Source organism: Microplitis mediator, chromosome 5 (assembly GCF_029852145.1).
Source record: "Microplitis mediator isolate UGA2020A chromosome 5, iyMicMedi2.1, whole genome shotgun sequence".
Lineage (NCBI taxonomy): Eukaryota > Metazoa > Arthropoda > Insecta > Hymenoptera > Braconidae > Microplitis > Microplitis mediator.
The window spans coordinates 11,865,868-11,891,128 of NC_079973.1; the positions used below are offsets into that span (position 1 = coordinate 11,865,868).

The following is a 25,261-nucleotide window of genomic DNA, read 5'->3' on the forward strand; positions in this document are numbered from 1 at the left end:
TAAAACATGCTAATGCGCTTCCATAATTAGATGTCACATGGAGAAAAATGTTGGCTCGAAACCTACCAATTTTTACAACGCTGTCGACTAGACTTGAAACAGGGAGTGAAGCATCCAAAAAATTATCGTGCTCTTACAAAAAATGATTATACTGTATCACATTACTTATTACGCGCGAGAAACTTATCGATGAGCTTCAATATCAATTACTTCCATACATTATAATAATTTTGATGCAGCATAATAATTTTTTATAAGAGCATAGTAATTTTTTTGATACTTTACTTTCTGTTTCAAGTTTGGTCGACAGCATAATAAAAATTGGTAGATTTCGAGCCAACATTTTCTCCGTAGCACAAGAATTTTGATGTTTTCTTATGCCAAAATATTTTCAATTTTATCCAGAAAATAAGAGAAAATTCTTGACATTTTAAGAGTTGTTTTATCACTTTTATTCAATGATATAAATATTCAATGAAGACAACTAAAAAATTAAGCTGTCAAATTTTCATTAACTGCCGACATTTTTAAACAAAAGATAGTAAATAAATAGTAAATAAAACATAATCAATTCTGCAACTTAATGTTTTTTCATAAATATTGCCCATAAATAAAAATTTTATAAGTCCATCATTTAATCTAGTTTTGTCCTTGTAAATTTTCAGAACTAAAATTTTTTAAAGTTCACGAATTAATCTAATTTAGTCTGCTCGTAACGCGTTTGTTTTTTAAAGTAGCAGGTCGAAAACAGCTTAAAATTTTCATAAAAGATCAAAATCAGCTCAAATCCAAGACCAATCAGACTAAAATCAGGTCAAATTTTTCAGTCCGGGTAGATCAAAAACAGATTAAAATTTTTATCGAAGTTCAATAACAGACCAAGTAGTCCAAATACAGTCCAGTTAGACTAAAATCAGATCAAATTTTTCGACCCGGGTCGGCAAATCGATTTCTAAGTCTCATCGTCGAAGTCTAATAAATTCTATAAGACAAGAATTAATTTACCCTCGCACGCACACATGAGAAGTATATTCTTGACTACAGTCTTATATACAGTCTCAGATCGCAAACTATGAACTTCTCGGTAAAATTGAAGTAACAAATATTAAATTACTATCAATTACCTTTTTGCATACAGAAAAGATACAGCGTTTACATTTGTTAAGTAAAACGATGATGAGCGATTGAAACCTATGACATCGTAAAGAAAATTTGTAAACTAGAATATATGAAAACTTTTACTGAAGTTTTAGTTATTTGGTCGATTTCTTCGTATTTCCACACTTTTTCTTGATAATAACGCCCCGGAAAATCGTCTTCGTGAGTATTTACTATCTAATTTATTAACGATTCATCATTGAGCTAGTCGTGACTAGGAGTAAAAGTAATTTTAAATTTTAAAATTGCTTGATGTTCAGCAACGGGTTTGTTCTTGACGAAAGAAACAGGAAAGACAGGCATGATAGAGATAGAAAGCAGAAGAACAGACAGTGAGAATCTTCGACGCGCCACTCTGATAGCTGTGAAGCTTGCTGTTGAGTGATGGCCGCTCAGCCAACCTCGTAACCGACGCCATACATCATTCAAGATGGCTGGCTTCTCACGCTGCTTGAGAAAAGACAAGGGTGACAACCCACCCTCAATCCTCTTTGAAGCACGTATTGATTCTTACTAGTCTCGATTCGACGTTTTTATTTCTTATATCTTTATTGATAATCTTAGTGTAGACAAATAAATTAAATATAAATAAATAAATATATATATATATATATATATATATATATATATATATATATATATATATATATATATATATATATATATTAGGGTAAACCAAAAAATAACAATTTTTTTTTTTTCTCGGAAACAGGTCCAGTTTCATTTAGATAAAAGAAGACGCCTGTGAAAATTAGAGCTGTTAATATTAACATTAAGAGGTTCCTCATCGCACTTTTCTATTTCCCATAAGAATAACATGGAAAAAATTTTTTTTATGTATTCTGATTTTTATAAGTAACTAACGATGCGTCATAGGAATAATTGGCAGGCATGTTTTTGTAGGTAATTGAATGCTCAACAAAAAAAGTTTCTTATCATTTTTTGATAAATCTATTTATTCAAAACTTATTTAAGGTTGAAGTCGAATTCATATTAAATTTTGAGATCTTTTTACTTTTCCGGCGAAACTATCAGACCGATTACAAAATATCACGGGACCTTTTTTGTAGAAAATTTTATTCCCTACAAGGTATTTAAATAAATTTTTTTTGAATTCCGCATTGTTTTCTAGTTATTTTTATTTTAATGTCAAGCTCTTAAAAAAATAGTCTTCCGATCGATTTTAAGAGCTTGACAATAAAATAAAAATAACTTAAATATATATATATTAATTAAACAATATTTATGGTAAGGCCTTCTTTATTTTGATATTTTTTTTTTTAACTTCCCGCTAAAAAAATCGACGATTTTCAAAAAATTCGGGGTTATTGTTTTTAACCCGATTTACGGAAAAAAAAAAAATTTATTGTTTGGTTTTTTTGACATTTTGAAAAGTATGGCACGCCGTTTTCCTATTTAATAATAAATAAATAAATTATAAGGTCAAAGACCTAGTACCTGATCAGGAAACTAGTCGCCGATGAGGGAACTAGTGGCCGATTATTTTCCGAAATTAACTTGTTTCGACTAGCTGTAGAGACACCAAAATTTTAAGTTTCGATGCCGGTATCATGAAAAGTTAATTTAAGAATAACAGATAACCAAATATGTTAACGAAAATGTTCAGGTGCATAGCTTTCCGAGGTCAAAAAAAGTGTTCCCATAGACACAGTTGAAATATGGTCGACTCTGCTCACTAAATTATGAATCTTTTGCTGTTCTGTTCGACTCTACTAGATAAATTTTATTACAATAAATAATAAATTTAACTTTATGAATTTGTTTAGTTCTTTAATTATTATTATTACAAAGAGCCATCTTTGGTGGATTTATCAGCTAATATTTTGTAGGTTTCTACCAAATCATACATCATAATCATTTCTTTCTACCTTCTTATAGCCTTAGACTCCTATGCAAATAATCATGTTCCGCATCTGTTACGCAATTACCTTGAACCCACCAATGGTTACATTGATAACCTGCACAACACTCGTAACCTTGCTGAGGATGGCACTAGAAAAAAAAAAATATGATAATTTACTTGATTTTTTAAATGTTCACAAATATTTAGTCGGATCTTCTGTTGCTCTTTGGCTAAACAATAAATATATCGGAGAAGGGGGGGGGGGGCAAAGCGGGGTACTTAAGGAAACACTAAGGTTTCGAGGATTCAAACACGCTAAATCTTTTTGTTTTTGATGATATTAAAAGTAAATAAACGAAAATTTCAGTTGCCGTTGAAACAAAATAATTTTCACTTTTGCGGGCAAAATGGGGTACCTCCTTAAGAAGGTGAAAAAAAAAAAATTTTCTGCATATTAAATAAAATTGATTAATCGCAATTTTTTTGCAAGTAATTTACATTAAAAAAAATCGCATTTTACACAATTTTTGGATGCAAAGAAAGAAAAAACAATTTTTATTCGTTTTTATCATAGAACAAAAGGCATTATCATTTTTCGACTGATACTCGATTTTTGAAAAATTTTAATATGATTTTTTCATATTTTTATCGTCAACTTAAAAAAAATATGTAGACATAGGCGTGCTCACGTACGCTCGCACACACGCACGCACACGCGCATACACACGTTAACACAAACTCGTACGCACACACTCAACGCACGCACTTGGACGCACACGCACATGGACATTCACGCACTCACTCACACACGTACGTGCATACGCGCAGAAATACGTGTGCACACACACTGATATCAAAACATCGGTAATAGCTACCGAAATAATCGCCGGTAGCGGCTTCTAAAAAATAATCGTTAGCTGCTGCCGATTATTTTATTCCGTGTGGGGACTGGCATTTCCTTCACGGAATATTTGAAATTAGTATGCAAAATCTTAATTTTACGATTTTAATTGTCCTTGCGAATATTTTAAACATTAAACTTTCAATATGGAAGTAATTTTTGAAATTAGTAGAAAAAAAAATCTGTCTATCGGTTGACCCTGCGGGCCAGCCCTAAAACTTCCCGTTGTTTTCGAGCTCCTTGAGCTCGTGAACATTGTTGTGAATACATTTTCAAGCTCTTCGAGCTCGAAAATACGTTTGTATGCTATTGTTTTCGAAAAAACCGTTTTTTACCAATTCTTTCTCCCACGATATCCCGCGAACGAATCAACCGATTGAGACGGTTGAGATGGCAATCGAAGGCTTTTATCGAGTTCTAGAGCTGATTAGATTTTTGAATTGATCGATTCGATAGTTTCCGAAATATTCACGAAAATCGAAAAAAAGCGATTTTTTTTCATTCTTTCGTCGACGATATCTCTCGAACGGATTATCCGATTGAGTCGGTTGAGGTCGCAATCGGCGCGTTTTATTGAGGTCTAGAGCTGATAAAATTTAGTGAATGATTGGCTTAGTCGTTTCGACGATATTTGCAAAAAACAGTTTTCTACTGTTTCTTTCGTTGACGATATCTTTTGAACGGATTATCTGATTGAAACGTTCTTGGTGGCAATCAAAATCATTTTTCGAGTTCTAGAGCTGAATAGATTTTGGAATTGATCGATCCAACAGTTTTCACAATATAAAAAAAAAACGAAAAAAAAAATTTTTTTTTTTTTCGTATTTCTTAAATATTTCAGAGTTTATTTGACTAAATGGTCTAAAATTTTTTTGAAAATCTAAGTTCAGAAGATATCTTTCAAATGCCGCAAGAACCATCTAAATCGGTTCATTCATCAAAAAGATATGAGAGGTTTACATCCACACACACACATACATCCATACATACACACATACATACAGACATCGCTCTGAAAATGTCAGAATAGCATCCTAGCACCTTGTAATGTCGACATTTGATGAAAACCCGGTTTTTGAAAATCAAGGTGAAACCAATAACTTCCCGAATTTATTGAAAATCGATTTTCTCAGCGGGAAGTTAAAAATTGGCTTGTAGGTTTTTTTTAAGTTTCACGTAACCAATCAAAGTTTACTTACCCAACCGCCCGCACATCCTTCAACTGCACTCGTATAGAGACCAATCATTAAGAAAATTGATAATAATAATAAAGGTGTTTTCGACATTTTGGTTCTGATTCTGAAAAAATAGCAAAATTATTATTTACATAAAATATTCTGGTTATACTATCAAGCTTATGTAAAACAATCTTATGTTTTTTTGAGAAAATCAAAATTTCTATGAAATGGTTTGGATACGTTTTTATTCAGTCTTTCGAACGAAATTTGATATCAGACAGGACAAAAATTTTCTCATACATTTTGAGAAAAAAGTTAAATTTTATAAAATTAACAAAAGTCTCGAATATTATTTTCAGATATTCTAAAAATTTTTGAAATAATTATCTTACGTATTTAATAACGATCTAAGTATTAGTCAGTCGAACACAAGAGTATGAATTATTTGCTGTCAAATTGTGCTATTTATTGTAATTTTGCTGAAAACTCTTCATCCTCAGTTACACAATCGAGAGATTCGATCTTCAGTTCAATAGTCGAAAAATTAAATTATGACGAATAATCACTACCGACCATTGATTGTATAACCATTGATATGTTTTGAAACGTTGCTGACAGAGTAAATTTTCCATCATTATTGTATTCATCATACTTTTTGCTTTGATTCTTAGTAAGTTATCGTAAATCCTTGACCGATAGCCTCAGATATCTTCATAGATAGATTCAATCATTTCTTCGAGGAAAAACATCTGCGAATCGGTTGACCCTGCGGACCAGCTATGATACGAAATAATAAAAATTATGCGTGATAATAAAATTAATGTGTTGCATTTCCGTTATGCCCCCGGGTCAAAAATAAAACTTGATTCAGGCTCGCTTCGCCTTATTTTCTTTTGAAGTTATCGATTTAACGACGATTTTTTGATAAGATCTCAACTTTTTCGACTTAAATTTAATATTTTTCAACTTTTTAAACTTTTTTCCAAAAATTTTATTTTTGGAATATCTCCGAACGAGCCCTACCGCTCAAGCTCAATTTTCTCACGGCTTCAAGATATTGACAAGCCGCGTCGAATGACACCTTAAAGTTCAAAATCGGTTCATCCGTTCAAAAGATACAGGTATCTACATACGTACGTACGTACATACATACACTCGGACATCATCTTGAAATTAGTCAGAATAGCTTCCTAGGACCTCAAAACGTCGACATCTTATGGAAATTCGATTTTCGTAAATCGGACCGAAACCAATAACTTCCCGAATTTTTGAAAATTTACAATTTTATTAGCGGGAAGTTAAAAAATTTTAATTTTAAAAGTGGAATTTTTTTCCCAACCTAATTTTTTTTCAAATTTTGAAATTTTACTATACTGACAAAAAGATTGGTACATGAAACTTGTTCCTGATTTTATTGATTTCACTCTCTAAATATGAATTAGTGATTTGTTATTAATTTCAAGTGAATATTCACTAATTGTCAATGCTACAATTGTACCACGCAGAATTAGTGAATATTCACTAAATGAATATGTGAATATTGGAATTCACTGATTTGATAAGTGAATATGAGGATCCACTAAATTGAAAAGTGAATATGCGAATCCACTGATTTCATCGGTGAAAAAAAATATTAGATTGCGAAAAAAATATAAGACACTTGTAATTAGATCCGAAATATGATTAATGCATTAGAATCATTACTTAGAGGAAGTATACATGATTTTGATTGAAGAAAAAATTCCGGTGACTGCTGGGCTCGAACCTGCATCCTTCCGATTTAAAGTCTTTGATGCTCTCCACTGCGCTGACCTACGCATGTGATCGCGTGAGTGTAAATAGTATATTCGTTATGATACCAAACAATAACTGATGAAGAAATACAAAATCCGTGATGTTATGATTGACGTACTCTTCATATAAATATATTATTGTTCTGTATTTCTATTTTTTTTTTATTTTGAAAGTTTATTTTAAAAATTTTTAAAAATAGTACCATAATTATTAATTATATTTACATCTAGTAAAGTGTTCAATTATTTGTTAGTTAAAGTTACTAGTGAAATTGTGAAATTCATCAATTAAGAAGTGAATAACAGTTTCACTAATTCACTAATTTGTTATTTAAATACACTCATTATGAAGTGAATACTACTTCACTAACATAATTAATGAAATTTCCACTAATTCATGTTTAGAGAGCACGAAAAATCCTGTTGCTGCAACAGGATTTTTTCCTGTTGCTCTCATAAGACTTGTCCTGTTGCTGTAACATGAAAATCCTGTTGCTGCAACAGGATTTTATCCCGTTGCTCTCACAGGATGTGTCCTGTTGCAGCACCATTTTTTTTCCGTGTTTCTATATCTTAGATGTTTATATATAATTTACTTTGTATACATTTTTTATTTCAAATAAAAATGACAATATAATCTAAAGTAAATAACCGAGTTGAAAGCAGCATATTATATTTTCAAAAATGCTCTTGAAAATGAAATTTGTTGAATTTTATTTACATTAAAATTTTTTATCAATTTAAGAATGTGTTGTAATGAATCTTTAGTTTTACTTTAAATTTTTTCTGTGAAAAACAAAATCAAAATAAATGAATTATTTCATACTTAGTAGTACAAATGAAACTAAAAATTATAATTATTACTTTCTATTGTTGTGATTTAAAAATAATTTAATTAAATCGAAATATTTATTTGTATCTGCGCTTGTTTTCAAATTTTTGATCCTCGTTAGGTAAATTATTTAACTGTGGCTGTATTCGTCACCAGTTTATTGTTAGTTACATTAATTTATCCAAATTAATTAAATTTTTCAAGGTGTTTTATAGAATTTAAGCGTTTATGACTTAAATGTTTTATAGAATAAACGTTTTTCCTCAAAAAGTGTTTAATTTAAGAATATCTGTTTTACTTTAAAACACTCAATGTTCTTTTAAACGCTTATAATTTAACAGTAAGCGTTCTACACTTAAACGGATCGACGCGTTTTTATCCGTAAACGGACAAAACGTTTTTAGATACAACACCTAAATGTTTTACGTGAACCTCGTAAACACTTGTAGTGATTCATACAATTATTTACACACATATACCGTTTTATTTCTAAACGTTTAAGTTGCATACAACTTTAACGTGTTTTATTTTAAATCACTAAGTTAAACACTTGGATTTGCAGTGCAAATAAAAAAGTTATATAATTTTTTATTGAATGAAATAATATCGGTATTGCCAGAAAATTTACGAGCATCGCTCGAGGCAACAGTAAAATCTGATACGTGTAACGGCAGTATAACTGATAGATGCTTTAATGACTCTATTGTAACTTGGTATTGTCAGTAATACATCGTTATCGAGTACAAGCCGAACATGGAAGTCCACAAAATTGTTTTATGTGTTCAAATCAAAGTGTGTGAGAATCAATTTTAGTTATAATCGATCTTTCATAAGACATTTTTCATCGATATTTTAAGTGTACAAGACGGACAGTGCTTAATTGAATATACATTTGAATTTCATATGAAATTGATTACTAAGCAAATATATACTTTGTTGTGTAGAAGAGTTTTATCCTATAGTCGTTTTTTATGTAAGGCCGTAATAATGTTAATATCATCAAAAGTGTAGTAGTGTTGGAACATTGACGTAAAAATCATCAAAATTGCCCAGGAAAATCCTAGATTAAGATCGATGTTATTTTTGAATACAGTCGTTATCATCCTTTAAGCTGATAGTCTTCTGCACTAGATTATTGAAGTAGTTTTTCGATGACTTATAAACTGGCATACTATGACTCTTACGATGTCAGGAGACAACATAACTTTGAACGGTTCATCTAGAAATTTATGTGATAATGCGTCTGAAAGAATTTTTGACACCGGTTTAAAACGGAAAGACAATGGCACTAAAGAAAACCAATTGACGTTAGACGAATTCCGAACGACAATAAACCAAAACTACAATCCAGAAGCGAATCCTATTTATACCTTTTCACCTGAGAGCGCGGAATCATCCGAGTCTCAAGAATCAAGCTCTCATGAGTATTCTAGTTATCCAAATGGGATCTCATTTCAAAATAGCCGCCGAGAAAATACAACGGTTGAGAAAAATAACTTTGAAAAAGATGCTTTGAATTCGGAAATATTTTCCCAAGATGGCCAGTCATACCAGCAACACCAACAACAAACATCAGAACAATATGAACATTCGGGTATCAGTCATCATATGCATTATCAGCAGCCACAGCAGTTTCAACATCAGCAGAACATTCAAAATCAATCTAGAATCAAAAGGTGGCAAATGAAACCAGAAGTGCAAAGCCATCCAGTATTTTCACAATCCAATCATCAACGTCTGATGTCTGTTCATAGAGGTGAGAGTCATGAAATGAAACAAAATATTTATTTATCGAAATGACATACAATTGCGTACTAAAAATAATTTTATGAGCTTCTGATGCATCCATGAGTACATCGATCGGTATTAATGTACTAATTATGCATAAAAACAATATCAATTATCTGTCGCAAAAGATATTGATCATTTTGATTTCACTAGAACACAAGTCTGAAAATCTGAATGTCTAATCATCATAGAAACATTATAAATTATTATTCGTTACCAAATTATGTCATACATATTCATTTGAGACCAAAGGCATTTAAAAATAAAAAAAAAATCAAACGTGAAGAAGGTAATGAAGTTTTAAAAAAATCTATGCTTAGTAGGGGATGGAAGGGTAAAACGGGTAAGAGGGGGAGTAGTCTTTTCGCCACTATTCATATGACTATATGCAAAATCAGGTCGATTAGATTTTTCAACGAGTATTTCAAGAAAACTATAATTGATAGCTCTTAAATAATGACAAAATTAGCTTCCTTGCATCAAAATACACAAATAATGCCTGAATCATCTTTCGTCATCTCTGTTATTTATTAAGACATAACTTCTTAAAAAATACAAACTTTTTACTGGCTGTGGATGCGTGCGCAATTTTTAGCCAAACGGACTTGGCAAAAAGTTTGTATTTTTTAAAAAGCTATCTTAATAAATAATAGAGATAGACGAAAGATGATTCAGGCATTATTTGTGTATTTTGATGCAAGGTAGCTAATTTTGTCATTATTTAAGAGCTATCAATTATAGTTTTCTCGTAATTTAAGTTTAAACAATTAAATTGTTTATAACAAAAAACTGGACAACTGTAGGACTTTTTAATTATCAAAATCGGTTTCCTCGCATCAAATTACAAAAATACTCGTTGAAAAACTAATCGACTTGATTTTACATACAGCCATAATAATAGCGGCGAATGGACTAGAAGGAATGAGGTACCCCAGAACTGTAGAAAAATTTTTGTTTTTTTAATCATTCGAGAATCTCTTGTAAATATGATTGAGCATCATTTTGGTTTGTTTTAACTGTTTTCGAAGGATTTTGTTTTTGTAAAATATAATATGAAATCAATTTGATTTTTTTCTCTTATCAATTTACAATAAACGAACTCTCAGTGTCAAATTACTCGAGATGTATTCTAATAATCAACACGAAAATATCTACAATTTTTATAATTTGAAAGTGTAATTAATCTATATTATTAAGAGAATGAGGAAGATTTTGTTTCCGCCATATCCATATGATAGAATTAGTATATGTTATTGAAATTGGTATCATTAGATAGGTCTTAACTTGAATTTGTGCCTTTTCATACTTGAAACTCTTTTTAATTGCCAAGTATTGAGATAAATAGATTCATCAATCATTCGAATTGCATTTAAATTACGCGAGAAAAAAGACGATCGTATTTATTTTCTTTAAATAAATTAATACTTTAATTATTCCGTCACGAAATATGACTGAATGTCCCTGAATATAGGGAAGGGTGGGGTAGAGCGGCCCCCCCTGAAATTTTGATAAAAAAAAAATTTTTTTTTTTTTCGCCTAATTACTATAAATCCGATATGTTTGCGCATTTTTATCCCTACGCATGACATTTGGGGCAAAATGGACAAGCCCAAAATTTTGAAAAAGTGATTTATTCATATTTTTATAGTCAAATTAAAAAAAAATTATTATAATTCCACATTTCTAGCCCTACGCATAACACCTGGGGCAAAATAGACCAGCCGTAACTTCCGAGAAAATTATTTTTTCATATTTTTCGGCCGTTTCTCCATGTACGAGGCAAAACTGGTCACTAAAAATATATAAAAAAAAAAATTTTTTTTTAGTTGATAAATTTTTGAAATAAAGTAAAACTATAGATTTATTTTTTTTTTATTAAATAACAATTAGTAATTAAGGTAATCGAGAGTGAACGATTTATTACACCTTAAAAAATTTTTTTCGAGTAATATGAAACCAAAAATAGTTGTCAAGAGAAAGAAATACATCCTTAATGATGAAAACAATTTAAAAAAAAAAAAAAAAGAAAAAAAAAAATTTTTATCATTTTTTTTGGAGGGGGGCCACTCTGCCCCACAAAAAAAAATTTTTTTTTCAGAATTTTGGCAAAATGTCCATAAATTTGTTCGGATTGGACAAAAGTAAAGTGATCTTATGGTTGAAAGCCACAAAAAGTAATAATTGGCTTAGGGGGGCCGCTCGCCCCACCCTCCCCTATAGCTATATTATTTATATCGCGTTACTCATTCCAAGATGACAGGTTTTTATACTCCCTTTTGGTTTTAGGAAGCTTCTCAAAGCCAAAAAAGTGTGCATAGAAAAAAAAATGATTTATTGACACAAAAAATCTTTACTGGCCTAAAGAAAATTTTTACTTACACCAAGAAATTTTTTGCATTGTGAATTGAAAACAAAAATTCATTTAAAACTAGAAAAAATTACTTGGTGCAAGGAATTATTTCTCGACCAAAAAAATCTTTTCTCGCCCCAAGACAATTTTTGTATTTAATTGATAGTGCATAAAATTTCTTGGTGCAAACTTTTTTGCGGCAAGAAATCCTTTTTTTCTGCGTATTTTATAAATTTACGAGTGATATTCAGGCAGTTACGTAGTAACTGCAGGTTGCTCGTTTTTAAAATCAAATTTATGATAAAAACTATACAAAATTTTTTTTTCTCTTTGCATCCAATAATGATGTAAAATGTAATTTTTCTTCATGTAAATTACCTATCAAAAAATTTAATTTAATAAAATTCATTTAAATTCCAGAAATTTTTTTTATTTTCTCTAAGTATCATTAAAAAATCGGTCTGTCAGTTGACCCTGCGGGCCAGCCCCAAAACTTCCCGCTGTTTTCGAGCTCAAGAACCTCGAAAACATTATTGTGAATACATTTTCAAGCTCTTCGAGCTCGAAAATACTTTTGTATGCTGTTGTTTTCGAAAAAAAAAACGTTTTTCACCATTTTTTCTCCAAAGATATCTCTTGAACGAATGAACCGATTTCGATAGTTGAGGTGGCATTCGACGCAGCTTATAAAGCTCTAGAGCCCAGTCCATTTTGGAATCAATCCATCTAGCACATTAAAAGTTATCCAAAGAAAACAGTTTTAAAAAATTTTATTTTTGGAATATCTCTGAACGAGCCCTACCGATCAAGCTCAATTTTCTCACGGCTTCGATATTGACAATCCGCGTCGAATGACACCTTAAAGTTCAAAATCGGTTCATCTGTTCAAAAGATACAGGTATTTACATACGTACGTACGTACATACATACATACATACACTCGGACATCATCTTGAAATTAGTCAGAATAGCTTCCTAGGATCTCAAAACGTCGACATCTGATGAAATTTCGACTTTCGCAAATCGGGATGAATACAATAACTTCCCAAATTTTTCGAAAATCGTCGATTTTCTTAGCGGGAAGTTAAAAAAAAAAGATTTAACGAATATGAGTTCCCGAAAACTTAGTATTTCCTTAAGTACCGCCCGACCTACATCAAGCTTGAATAATCCGATATTCTGTCGTAAATCTAGTCCATAACATCACAGTTTTGTCTCCATCCTTAAACGTTTCGATAGTTTTGCTTGGAAATAAAAATAGTAGATGAAAATTTATTTTTTCCTAAATTTAACAAAACTAGAATTAAACAAAAAAATTATATTCAGCTCTATAACATACGATGGAATCAATAAATGATAAGAAGATAATAAAACTCAATAACATGCACTCTTCAGTCTCACGTGATTAAATTTGATAAAAATGTACTTTAACATTGTAAAATTTATTTGAGCTAATGCGACCAAATAATTTTGGTTCTATATTTTATTTACGTTTCCACTATTTTTAAAATACTATTTTTAAATGTATGGTATACTTAGATCTATTTTTTTTTTAGAAAGTTTAATTGTCGTGTAGTCATAAAAATTTTTTTTTTTTAAATTAATAATTGTCTCCAATACTGATCGGATTGAAATGTTGATTCATTAAAGTAAAAACATTTTAACATCTCTCCCCAATCATTAAGTAATTTGTAAATTAAAAAACGGATCAAAGATCATTAACAGTTTCAAAAAAATTTTCTATTTATTTATAAAAAAAAAAAAAGAAACATTAAAAATAATAACAATTTTATCTAAAAAATATAGAACTAAAAGCAGTAGGAGAGACCGGGGTACGACGGCCCCCTTAATCCGGTAATTATTTTTTATGGCTTTTAATCTATAGGTCAACCTAATTTAGTCTTTTCTCAAGCAAATTCATTAAGGTTTGACCAAAACTCAAAAAAAAAATTTTTTTTTCTGGGGCACGACGCCCCCCCCCCACTCTGCCCAAAAAAAGCTTAAAAAAATTGTTTTTTTTTTTTTTATTGAACAAAAAGATTTCAACCACAAATATACTATTTCCGTACCTTTAAAATCCCATGGACTTCAAATTTAGTAGAAAAAAAATTTATTTAGCTGATGTAACCAGATTTATTGAAATTTTTATTGTTTGATTTTAACCACAATATAATCTGTTGACCTAAAAGAGCTTTAATCAATAAATTTTTCAAATCCATTTTAGTTTAGAAAAAAAAAAATTTTTCTGTAGCAAATTTCTTTTCGGTGATCCATTTTGCCCCAGATATCGTAAATCAGCTTAAAATATCTTTAAAACATCAGAGGTATCATGATTTGACCGAAAATGGAAAAACAAATTTTTACGATATTTTTGAGGGGGGCCGTTGAGCCGCGCTCTCCCTATGTTTTCAATGTTAACAATATATTAAAAATTAACGAAATTTTAAATATTGATAATTTTACATGTAAAACTAAAAAATATTTTCTATTGTTCTGATTTTAAATTCTTACACTTTACTTAGATAATGACGAAATCGTTGAAATGCCTGAAGCGAACTTGTGATAAGATTAGAAGACAACGAATTACTGATGCTTAATACCCTCGGGGAAATGAGCGAACACACATCTAACTGTAGATTCGTCGTCTATTGAATGATAATTGAAATTAAATTTTGTAATAAATCAAAAGAATAAATGTTCGATAACTTCTTTTTTTAGAAAAATTTTTAAAATATATATAAAATATTATCAGGAAAAATAATTTAATTTTCTGAAAAAAACAAAACAAAAAATTAATTAATGACATTTTCATGTTTATTAATGTTGATGAGTGTTTTATTACAGTCATCAATCAATTATTAATTAATTAGTTAAACTGTAAAAAATTTTCGGAGTGAACGCAGTTTAAGTCTGAAGTTAATGTGGAGCAGATGACCGTTTGTTTATTTGATTCCTTCAAAGAGAAATTCACTCCGAAAAAAAATCAAGACACTCCGAAACCACTCCGCTGAAAAGACAAACTCCCTGTTTACTGCGCATGCGGAGTAATTTTTTTAAACTCCGGAACTACGAGTGACGGAATGAATTCGGATTTACATAAAATCCGAATTCACTCCTAATTTTTTACGGTGTAAGGAGACCCTTAATATAATTGGATACATACATATCGATATATTTTTTATTCAAGGTTTTAGTGATACATTCTAGTAGAAAAATCATTAAAAAAAACAAATCCACTCGCTATCGTCAAGTCAATCTTTGTCATTGACAATTTAAAGAAAAAAAATTAAAAACTAGTATTCTATTTTTTATTTTCTGTGTCACTATCAACTTTTATTTTATTTTTTTTAAATTGGGCCGATCATACTCGTTATCAATAACATTTTAAAGATAACAAAAATATTCCATTTGCTTCAACTAATTGAATACCATCGTAAACTAATACTTTGATCTACATCGATAATCAACACCCTAATAATTTATAAAGTTTGTTCGATGCAATATTTATGATTTTTGATAAATTTATTTCCAATCTCATATTTGTACAAAATGTTAAAATAAAAATAAAAATGTATTTATGGACATAGTTATATAACTAATAATAAATATCGTCTGATAGCTTCGTATTTATTATGAAATCGAACCACATGTGAAAAAAAGAAAAATTAGAAAAACAAAAAATTATGTTTCTCCTTGCCTATAACATATTAGTAAATTGCATAGCGAGTGGACTAGGTCAGTCTTTATACGGAAAACGTAATGCTTTTAGCACGAGTCATAGGTGCGCACGCACGAGCGTCAGCGAGTTCTTAGTATGTACCGGAGACAAGTGCAATGCACTATATACAGTCAAAAACGAGTCAAGAAACAAATTCGGATTTAAGTCTCAAAGTTCTCAATGAGGTTTTTGGAGATCAATTTCGAATTCTAAGATTGAGAACAGTATAGAAAGTTATCCTAGTTTAGTCCTCAAAGTAGTAGTTACGATCAATTTCACCACCTTGAGGACTAAACTGGAATAACATAATCTAGATTAGAGCCTCAAAATACTCAAAACATACAGGAACAATTTCATCTGCATTTGAACCTCAAAAGTCTCATTCGACGTATTCTCTCCCCGCCCTTTTCTATCTAAAATTTTTCAAAGTCCGAACTATAACTTTTTATTCGTTGAGAATTTTGAGGTCTCACTTATAATTCAAAATCTATAAATTATTCGCATTTAGACCTCATAGTTCACATTGAGGATTTTGAGTACTAAAGTAGAATTATTTTCTGGGCGGCAATTAAAACGTCAAAGGAATGATGCTTTTGAAGACTATAGAATTTTTTTTTTGACTCGGGTACTTTATTTAACTAATGTCTGATTTTTGTGAACTATTATATCAGCATTGTTGCGACTACATACACTGAAAAAAATAATCGCTAGCTGCTAGCGATTTTTTCTTTAGCAGCTAGCGATTTTTAATCGTTAGCTGCAAGCGATTTTTTCGCTAGCCACTAGCGTTTTTTTCGCTAGCAGGCAGCGATTAAAAATCGCTTGTTGGAAGCGATTTTTTCGCTAGCTGCTAACGATTTTTTCGCTATATATATATATATATATATAGCTAATAACACTGAGTTAAAAGTACACTGTCCAAGCTACTAGCAAAAAAATCGTTAGCAGCTAGCGAAAAAATCACTTCCAGCTAACGATTAAAAATCACTAGCTGCTAAAGAGAAAATCGCTAGCAGCTAGCGAAATAATCGCTTGTAGCTAACGATTTAAAGCGCTAGCTGCTAAAGAAAAAATCTGTCTATCGGTTGACCCTGCGGGCCAACCCCAAAACTTCTCGCTGTTTTCGAGCTCTGCGAGCTCGAAAATACTTTTGTGTGCCATTGTTTTCGAAAAAAACCGATTTTAGCATTTCTTTCTCCCACGATTTCGCAGGAACGAATTGACCGATTTTGATGGTTGAGGTGGCAACTGGCGTATTGTATTGAGTTCTAGAGCTGATAAAATCTTGAAATTGTTTGGTTTAGTTGTTTCGAAGATATTCGCAAAAAACCGTTTTTTACCATTTCTTTTGCCCGCGATAACTCTCGAACGAATTATCCGATTGAGATAGCTAAGGCGGCAATCGACGCGTTTTAGTGAGTTCTAGAGCTGATTAGATTTTAAAGTCAATCGTTCAAGTCGTTTCTAAGAAATCAATAAAAAACTAAAAAAAAAAAAATTTTTTTTTCCGTAATTCGCCAATATTTTCGAGTCTACTCGATCAAATGATCTAAAATTTTCAGAAAAGTTGATGGCCAACATGCTCTTTCGATTGCCGCCTTAACCATTCAAATCAGTTTATTAGTTAAAAAGTTATAGACCGGTCACACACATACATACACACACACACATACACACATACATACATACAGACACTCGGGCATCATTCTGAAAATAGTCAGAATAGCTTCCTAGGACCTCAAACCGTCGACATCTGATGAAATTTCGATTTTCGCGAATCGGGGTGATAACAATAACTTCCCAAATTTTCGAAAATCGTCGATTTTCTTAGCGGGAAGTTAAAAAATCGTTAGCAGCTAGCGATTATTTTTTTTAGTGTATTCGCTGATAAAATAGCTGTACGTCAAAATGTCTGTAGGCAAAATATCCTTAAGAAAAATTTAATCAAGAAATTATATTCCTTTTCTTAGGAATTTCTCAATTATTCGGGCCAATCGAAAGGATTCTACTTCCTCTCAACACGAAAGTGTGGAACGCTTCACGTATATATTCTTGAATTTATGTGTACATTAAAAACTACTTTCTTGATTAACAACTTTATTTAATTATTCCAAAAATGCTACCGTACGATGGACGGTGTGGCTCAATGGATATAGATAAATTAAACGGAATATGGCCTAAGCTCGGATAGCTCAACTGGAAGAGCATTCTGCACGTAACTGACATGGTTTAGGTTTGATTCCCAGTTCGGACTATCCATATTTATCTCAATTTATTTATAAACTTTTCATTGAGAAGGTTCCTTTCTTATCCTACCTAATCTCCTCATATCCTAATTCTTCTTTCTTATAACACGAAAGTTTTGACATATTCATGGGAATAGTTTCCATAGTCACATAGTCATAAATTCTATAATCATATTGGAATATTATACTCGACTAGAATTTTTTCCTGATTTGCCTGAAGTGCCATACGGACCTTGTCAGGTTAATATAAGGTTTGCCTTATTAGTGCAAACCTGACGAGTCCCAACATTACATTTAAGTAAACTCCGCAAGTAACACTTTCGGTGACAATATGTTGCGTTTGATTAAATTTGCCAAGGAAGATTAGCGCTTAAAGTGTAATTACGTCTTCATATTGTTCAGAATAAGGTAAAGTCATTTTCAAGTGACCTTGGAAAGATTTCGAGCGCCCCAGGTATAGGAATTGCCAATGCTGACAATTGGCTGAGCTTTGAGCCAGTTGTCATTCGCTAGGCCTTCCCGGGTCAAAAATAAAACTTGATTCAGGGTCGATTCGCTTTATTTTCTTTCGAAGTTATTGATTTGCCGACGATTTTTTGATAAGATCTCGACTTTTACGACTTCAATTTAATTTTTTTCAACTTTTTGAACGTTTTTCATCTTAGTTTCAACTTATTCGTCTTTACTTTGAGCACGATAGTCATTCACATTACTTTTGACTTGCTAAACCAAGCCGAAAAAAAGTCACACAAATACATACAGAAAATTCTTTCCGCCGTGTAGCAGAACACGTGGAAAAAGATTAATTATAGATCTTTGATGTGTGAGCACTTGGAACTTTGGAAAATGCGTGGAGTCGCTATTGTCAACAAATACCTTTTTTTTCTTTAATCTGAGAATTTATTTTGTACATTTGAAATTTGGTCGACATTATTAAAACGGTTCTTATGTTTTATCAATAGTTAATTAAGATAAAAATTTATTTTTACCTAAAGAATTGAAAGATTAAACGAGCCTGCCGAAGGCAGGCGAGGTTTGATCACAATTATCCGAGTGTCTCGTACGAGAGATTACGAAGGTAGTACCACTACTTTCATGTCTTTGACCACAAATTTAGAGCTTAAAATTAATAAAATACCGCGCCTATCGACTACCGTGGCGCCGCCTTGCTGCTGTTTGCTCATTCGTATAAAGCTATTGCATTTTTTATTTTACCTACAAGGGTTGGGAAGTATTACCTAATATTCGGGTGGGAATCTCTCGTACGAGACACTCGGATAATTGTGATCAAACCTCGCCTGCCTTCGGCAGGCTCGTTTAATCTTTCAATTATCCTTCGTGTCTCGTACTTCGAGATTACGAAGGTAGCTTTTCAGAGCAAATATTTTTCTGAACAAAATGTTATTTATTAACTATTACAATCGTAAAATAAAAAATGAGTCATTAATATTCTTAGTTATTTTTATATTAATGTGGTGTAATCATCCATTTGTACTCGATGATAACACGGACTCCACAAAATTATTGCTTTCAGTAATAATTGGCTGATGGTAGAACTTAGCAAATACTTTTGACTCCCGGGACCAACCAGCTACTTTTTTAATTTCCTCAATGCGCACACCTCTCTCGTATGCCTTTGATGTTGACGCGTGTCGCGTGGAATGCGCTGTGAACCTCTTATCGACGCCTAATTGCTCTAACGTCGCTCTTATCCAGCGACTGATTGTTTCACTTTTAACTCCTTTGTGTGGTTTATGCACGGAGATAAAAAGCGAATCAATATTACCTCGAAGACTTTTTGTCACAGCTAAATATTGGATCAAGGTTTTACCGATGCACAATTCTGGCTTGTTTAAGAAAAATGGGAACTTCAGGACTGGTTGTGAAGCTCCTGGTCGAGAAGTCTTTATCTTGTCTGGAATACGGATTTCGATTCTTGACTCCAAAATCATGATATTCGAGATATTAATCAGAGCTAACGTTTGAGAACGGTGGGCAGTTCCTAAGGCTAGAAGAACTACGAGCTTCTCTGTCAATTTCTTCAAGGACAACTCACTTAGCGGGAACCATGTCGCTAGCTTCTTTAACACCGGATCCACATCCCAAGTCGAGTCATACTTAGGCAGACTGGGTCTTATCTTGGATGACCCTTTAATAAAACGACTTATCAATCTATTGTTAGTAATATCTTCATTTGATAGTAACGAAAGCGCAGCTCTAGCAGAGTTCAACGCACTATGCCCAACGCCGTCACTAAATCTCTCTGACAAAAACTTGAGAATCTTCTCCACCGATCCCACATATGGATTTTCATTGACCTGCTTATTCCATTGCCACCAAAGTTTCAAAGTACCATTGTATTGTTTCAAGGTCGATTCTTCCAAAGAAGCTAAAGAGATGTTAATCGCTTCCATCGGCGTACCCTTGATCAACAATGCTTTGCTGATAACTTCGCGGCAACCAGGGTAAGCTTCGCTGCCAGCGGGTGTTTGTGGGATCTAGAAGGAGAAACAAGTAAATTAGGATCTGCTTCGAACTTCACCCAATTTCCCTTTAATAATTTCATGAAGGCTGGGAACCAAACCTGAGTAGGCCAATAGGGTACTACTAAAATCCCCTCTGCCTTATCATCTTTAATTTTTTTAACTACTTTAGCTATTACTGAGAATGGGGGGAAGGCATAAAATATCCAATCAGACCAATCAATCGTAAATGCATCAAAAACAAAAGCATCCGGATCTCTTTTCCAAGAACAGTATACCGAACATTTAGCATTAATCCGTGAAGCGAACAAATCGATCTCTGGCTCATTAAAAATTTTAATAATTTCTGTAAATGCATAGTCTGCCAATTCCCACTCTGTATCAGAGTTATCAATCCTCGACGAATAATCTGCCTCAACATTTTCTTTTGAGGGAATGTACGTTGCGTGAACCCATAACTGACGGCTTTCACACCAGTTCCAAAACTCACATGCCAATTTATGAAGATCAGAATATCGGACACCGCCCATCCTATTAATGTAAGCCATCGTCGTCGTATTGTCAACCATCAACAATATATTTATGCCACGTAACTCAGTAACAAAACATTTCAAGGCTAATAAGGCAGCCTTAAGTTCCAAATGATTTATATGGAGAATTCTCTCCTCTTTGCTCCATAACCCATTGGCGCTTTCACCGCCACAAAAAGCACCCCATCCAGTCAACGAGGCATCTGAATAAATTATCATCTCATACTGACTGTTTCTTATCTTCTTACTAGCGTTTGGCAAAACTTTCAGCCACCAATCCCAATCTACCAGGGTAAACCTCGGTATCTCCATAGAGGCCTCGAAACAACCGCCACTCTTACTCAAGGCTTGAACCTTAGCTCTCTCAAAAAGCCTGCAGTGTAGCAGACTATACTCCACTGCTGGACAGCAAGCTACTATTGAACCAACAACTTTGGCAAAATCACGGATTTTAATCGTCTTTTTCTTCTTTAGATTCTCGATCTGTAACTGCATCAAGATCTTTTTATCTTGTGGAAGCTCAACCCTCATCGCGGATGAATTTAGAATAAACCCTAAATATTTACATTTTGTTCCAGGTTCTAAGTTAGACTTCTCAAAATTTACGATAAATCCCAATGACTCTAGTAACTTGATAGTTTGCCAAAGGTTTTCACTGCATTCCTCAATCGAATCACCTAAGCATAAAAAATCATCTAAATATACGATCGAGAGGAATCCCTTTAACCGAAGATAGTTTATCACAGGTTTCAAGAGCTTAGTAAAAGTCAAAGGGCATGTACATAACCCAAAAGGTAAACAGATGAATTCATAAATCTTGCCATTAATTGTGAATCTTAAGAACTTACGATGAATTTCGCATACTGGAATCAAGAAATATGCGTCCTTGAGATCGATTGTGCCCATAAAAATACCATGTTCCAGTAAATTACACGCGGATCTAAGATCCTCGAGCTTGAAATGCTCCGTGTCAATAAAAGTATTCAGTTCTTTTAGGTTTAAAATGAATCTTTGTTGCCCATCAGATTTGGGAACAAGAAAAAATGGTGAAATAAATTGATCCGAGACCTCTTCGACTTCAACAATTGCACCTATTGATAACAAACGATTAATTTCTGATTGGATATTTATAACTTCTTGTTTTGACCATAATCTAGTCGGTGGTAAACAATTTTGTACAGGAATAGATTTAAAAGGAATTTTGTACCCTTTTACACATTGGATGACAAATTCATCACTAGTGATTGATTCCCAAGCCTTCAAAAAGTACCTTAAACGGCCCGCAAAAATACTTACACTGTCCTGTGAGATTAGTGGTTCTGGGAGCGATTGTTCTGGTGTCGATATTGATTCGACTTGGGATATGTCGATTGTTTCGACTGGAACTTGGAAGTCGGTGGTTTTTTCGGTATTGAGATTTTTCCGCTCGCCTGAGACACCGGCTTCCTCTGGCTCGACGAGCTCTTCCAGTTTAAAGGATTTGGTGGCGCAAAAGTCTTCTTTGGCAAAGAAGGCTTCATTTCATCACCTACTTTCCCAATCGCCTTGATCTCCTTGACCTTATCCACCAATTTCTCACCGAATAGATAACTATCGGTTGTCCTTTTTTCTAGTGCTGTAGCCCACTGTTTAGACAGCGTAGGCAAAATACATGCTTTTCGAGCTACTGTCTGAGATCTGTGGATCTCGATCAGTAACTTCGCTGCATCCCAAACTTTTTCCAGCCTTCCAACATTTTCTGGTTCCTTAGATGGCACCAGGGATTCAATGACAGGTGCTAAAGCTGATAGAGCTGAACCTGCTAGCTTTTGAGTTAAACAGAAATATTTGTCTCTCTTCAAGGCCGAGTCTTTCAGATTCACAGTCACTTCTTCATTCAAAATCGGAGGCTCAAACGATAACTTCCCTTTTCTTGGATATTTATCCAACAATGAATCCTTAACCTCTTTTTTCAGGCCGTCAGAGAGATATTTCTTCCAACGATTCGATATACTCGAATGCAAAATTAACTCAGGCTCATTTCCTACAGGTTCTTCACCAAATATGCGAAGGCCGTTTTCATCTAACTCCCAGGGTGTCTCCGATTCCGGCTCCTTAGCCACCTCGGATGTCAACACAGCTGCTTTGGCAGTATTATCTACCGGAGCATCATTTTCCTTCGTATTTCCATCTTCTGGAACTTTAGTTTGAGTTTCTGGGACAACCTGAGTCCCTGGTGGCTGAGTACCTTGATTTGTCAATCCGGGGTCATCTGTTTGGTCAGCGGTACCTAGAGTGAAAAAACAAATTATAAGGATTTAAAAATCACAAATAATTTGTTTTAATTTGACTTGCTCCTTATTCATAAGTATTTAACTTCGAATCTGTTTATTCAATAATTGACAGATGACAAGGTTAGTTTGTTTACAATACTCCAATTTAATCTCTCGGATTAAACAGAGTAATAAAATCTCTACTTTACCTTCCAGGTAAAGCCTGATTATCATATGAGTTTTATTTTACCTCTCGGGTAAAACAGTGTACTCGCATAACAGATATAATTTTTATGACCTTTCATAACATACGAAAATCGTAGTCAGCCTCTCGGGCATGAAGGATTAATAATGGAAAAATCATCGCATCTCGTGCTTATATTTATCCATGAAAATTTTGTAATTACCTTCATTATTTAGCAAATCTAACTCGTGCGTCTCCGGCAACTCCGGCGTCAAAGCATCTCGTCCCAAAATGGCCTGTTGTATAACATCCAAGCTCGCCGCAATTACGCCCATCTGATCCTCTAGTTTACGGATTCTCTTCGATGTTCTTTCACTGGAGCGATCACGACTCCTTGATCTCTTCTTGTGATGTCCCATTATAATTCTACACTTTACTTAAAACGAAATATACTCAAAAAAATATTTATTATTTTCTCTAAACGTGTGGTCTGTCCGACACAAAAGAAACGAATGAGCAAACAGCAGCAAGGCGGCGCCACGGTAGTCGATAGGCGCGGTATTTTATTAATTTTAAGCTCTAAATTTGTGGTCAAAGACATGAAAGTAGTGGTACTACCTTCGTAATCTCGAAGTACGAGACACGAAGGATAATCTCATTTTTTACACCATGATAAATTTAAGCTTACAAAATATAATTATTTGATTGCGAAATTTTCGTTAATTTCTAGGTAATCAGCGCAAACAAAGCAGTGGTAAAAGGTCAAGAACTGCATATTCAAGTGCCCAATTATTTGAGCTTGAAAAAGAATTTCTTTGTGGGCGTTATTTATGTCGACCCCGGCGGATTGAGATGGCAGCGGCCTTGTCACTAACAGAGAGACAAATCAAAATATGGTTTCAAAATCGTCGAATGAAGTTTAAAAAGGAGCAGACTTCCGTAAAGCCTGAAGGTAACCCAATAAAATCAGTTAAAACTGAAATGAAGTCTGAAACAAAACAAGAATTGATTGATCATTCATCGTCAACTTCATTGCGAAATATTTTGCCTTCTCAAAATGATCAAAAACTCGAGTATTATTCTAATTCAGAGAGCTATTTATACACTTCACCTCCAGTGTATACTCCATCAGTTCATCAAAGTTACGACCGAATTGCGAGTTTTAATGACTTTGTTAATCACAATAATCGACGGCAAGTATTTCCTAGCATTACTGAAAAACAAAACGCAATGGACGTGCCAGATTATCGAGTCATTTATCAAACACAACAATTAAGTGAGCAAAATAACGAGCAACAAGTTTCAAAGTCGAATTCATCTGTTGAACGCAATGAGTGTTTCAAAGATTATGGGAGAACAGAAATTTATCAATACCAAGAATATGCATGGTATGGTTCAGCAAACTCCTACATAAATAATAATTACTCTACATCTCACCCCGGAACTATGAATTACCACCACCGAAATAACTACGGAAATCTCCTTGAAAATACTAATGGATTTCAAGATTACCCTTCATCGATACCCCCTGATTTTCCATTATGGTCAAATACTTATCATTCGGAATCAACGGATATTGAAAAAACCATCGACACTGATGATGCCGTACGCGATACTGACTTAGAAACCACGAACTTAACGAATTTGTAGTGACTGTATTTTTTTACCCTATTACTTCATTGTTTAAATTGTAAATATAAATTTATTTATAAAACCATAAGTTAAAAAAAAGTTTGCAATTTATTTTAATCGTAGCTTTACGTATTTTGTCTAACAGAGCATTTTTATATTATAAAAATTTAAAATTAAATAGAATTGAACTAGTTTTTTTTTTTGTATTACAGTAATTGTTGAACTATTTTATCCATAAGTTAAAAAGGATACGCGACTTAGTAGTTAATAAAAGTAAATTTATAATTCAAAATACTACAAGAGAGATTAAAGTGTGCATCGTTAGATCCCTAGTAGATCCGATCTACGGTAA

At 32.8% G+C, this 25,261-nt stretch overlaps 1 protein-coding gene and 1 long non-coding RNA gene across 2 annotated transcripts; one reads left to right on the plus strand and one right to left on the minus strand.

Annotated features, from left to right (window-relative positions):
- Nucleotides 1-2,928: 2,928 nt before the first annotated feature.
- LOC130667936 (uncharacterized) lies at nucleotides 2,929-5,690 on the minus strand. Its single transcript, XR_008989926.1, has 3 exons — nucleotides 5,494-5,690; nucleotides 5,123-5,222; nucleotides 2,929-3,171 (listed from the first exon to the last, which is right to left on the minus strand). It is a non-coding gene; the product is annotated as an uncharacterized LOC130667936 (long non-coding RNA).
- A 3,209-nt stretch (nucleotides 5,691-8,899) lies between these two features.
- On the plus strand, nucleotides 8,900-24,945 carry LOC130668831 (uncharacterized). Its single transcript, XM_057471318.1, has 2 exons — nucleotides 8,900-9,482; nucleotides 24,008-24,945. Exons 1-2 carry the CDS (start codon nucleotides 8,900-8,902, stop codon nucleotides 24,925-24,927), a joined length of 1,503 nt encoding a protein of 500 aa, XP_057327301.1. The 3' UTR covers nucleotides 24,928-24,945.
- The last annotated feature ends 316 nt before the right edge of the window (nucleotides 24,946-25,261 follow it).

Bases quoted from the DNA above. Each gene is read 5' to 3' on its own strand.
- LOC130668831 (XM_057471318.1), top strand. From the start codon at position 8,900: ATGACTCTTACGATGTCAGGAGACAACATAACTTTGAACGGTTCATCT. The intron at 9,483-24,007 runs GTGAGAGTCATG...GTTAATTTCTAG, and splicing joins TCTGATGTCTGTTCATAGAG to GTAATCAGCGCAAACAAAGC.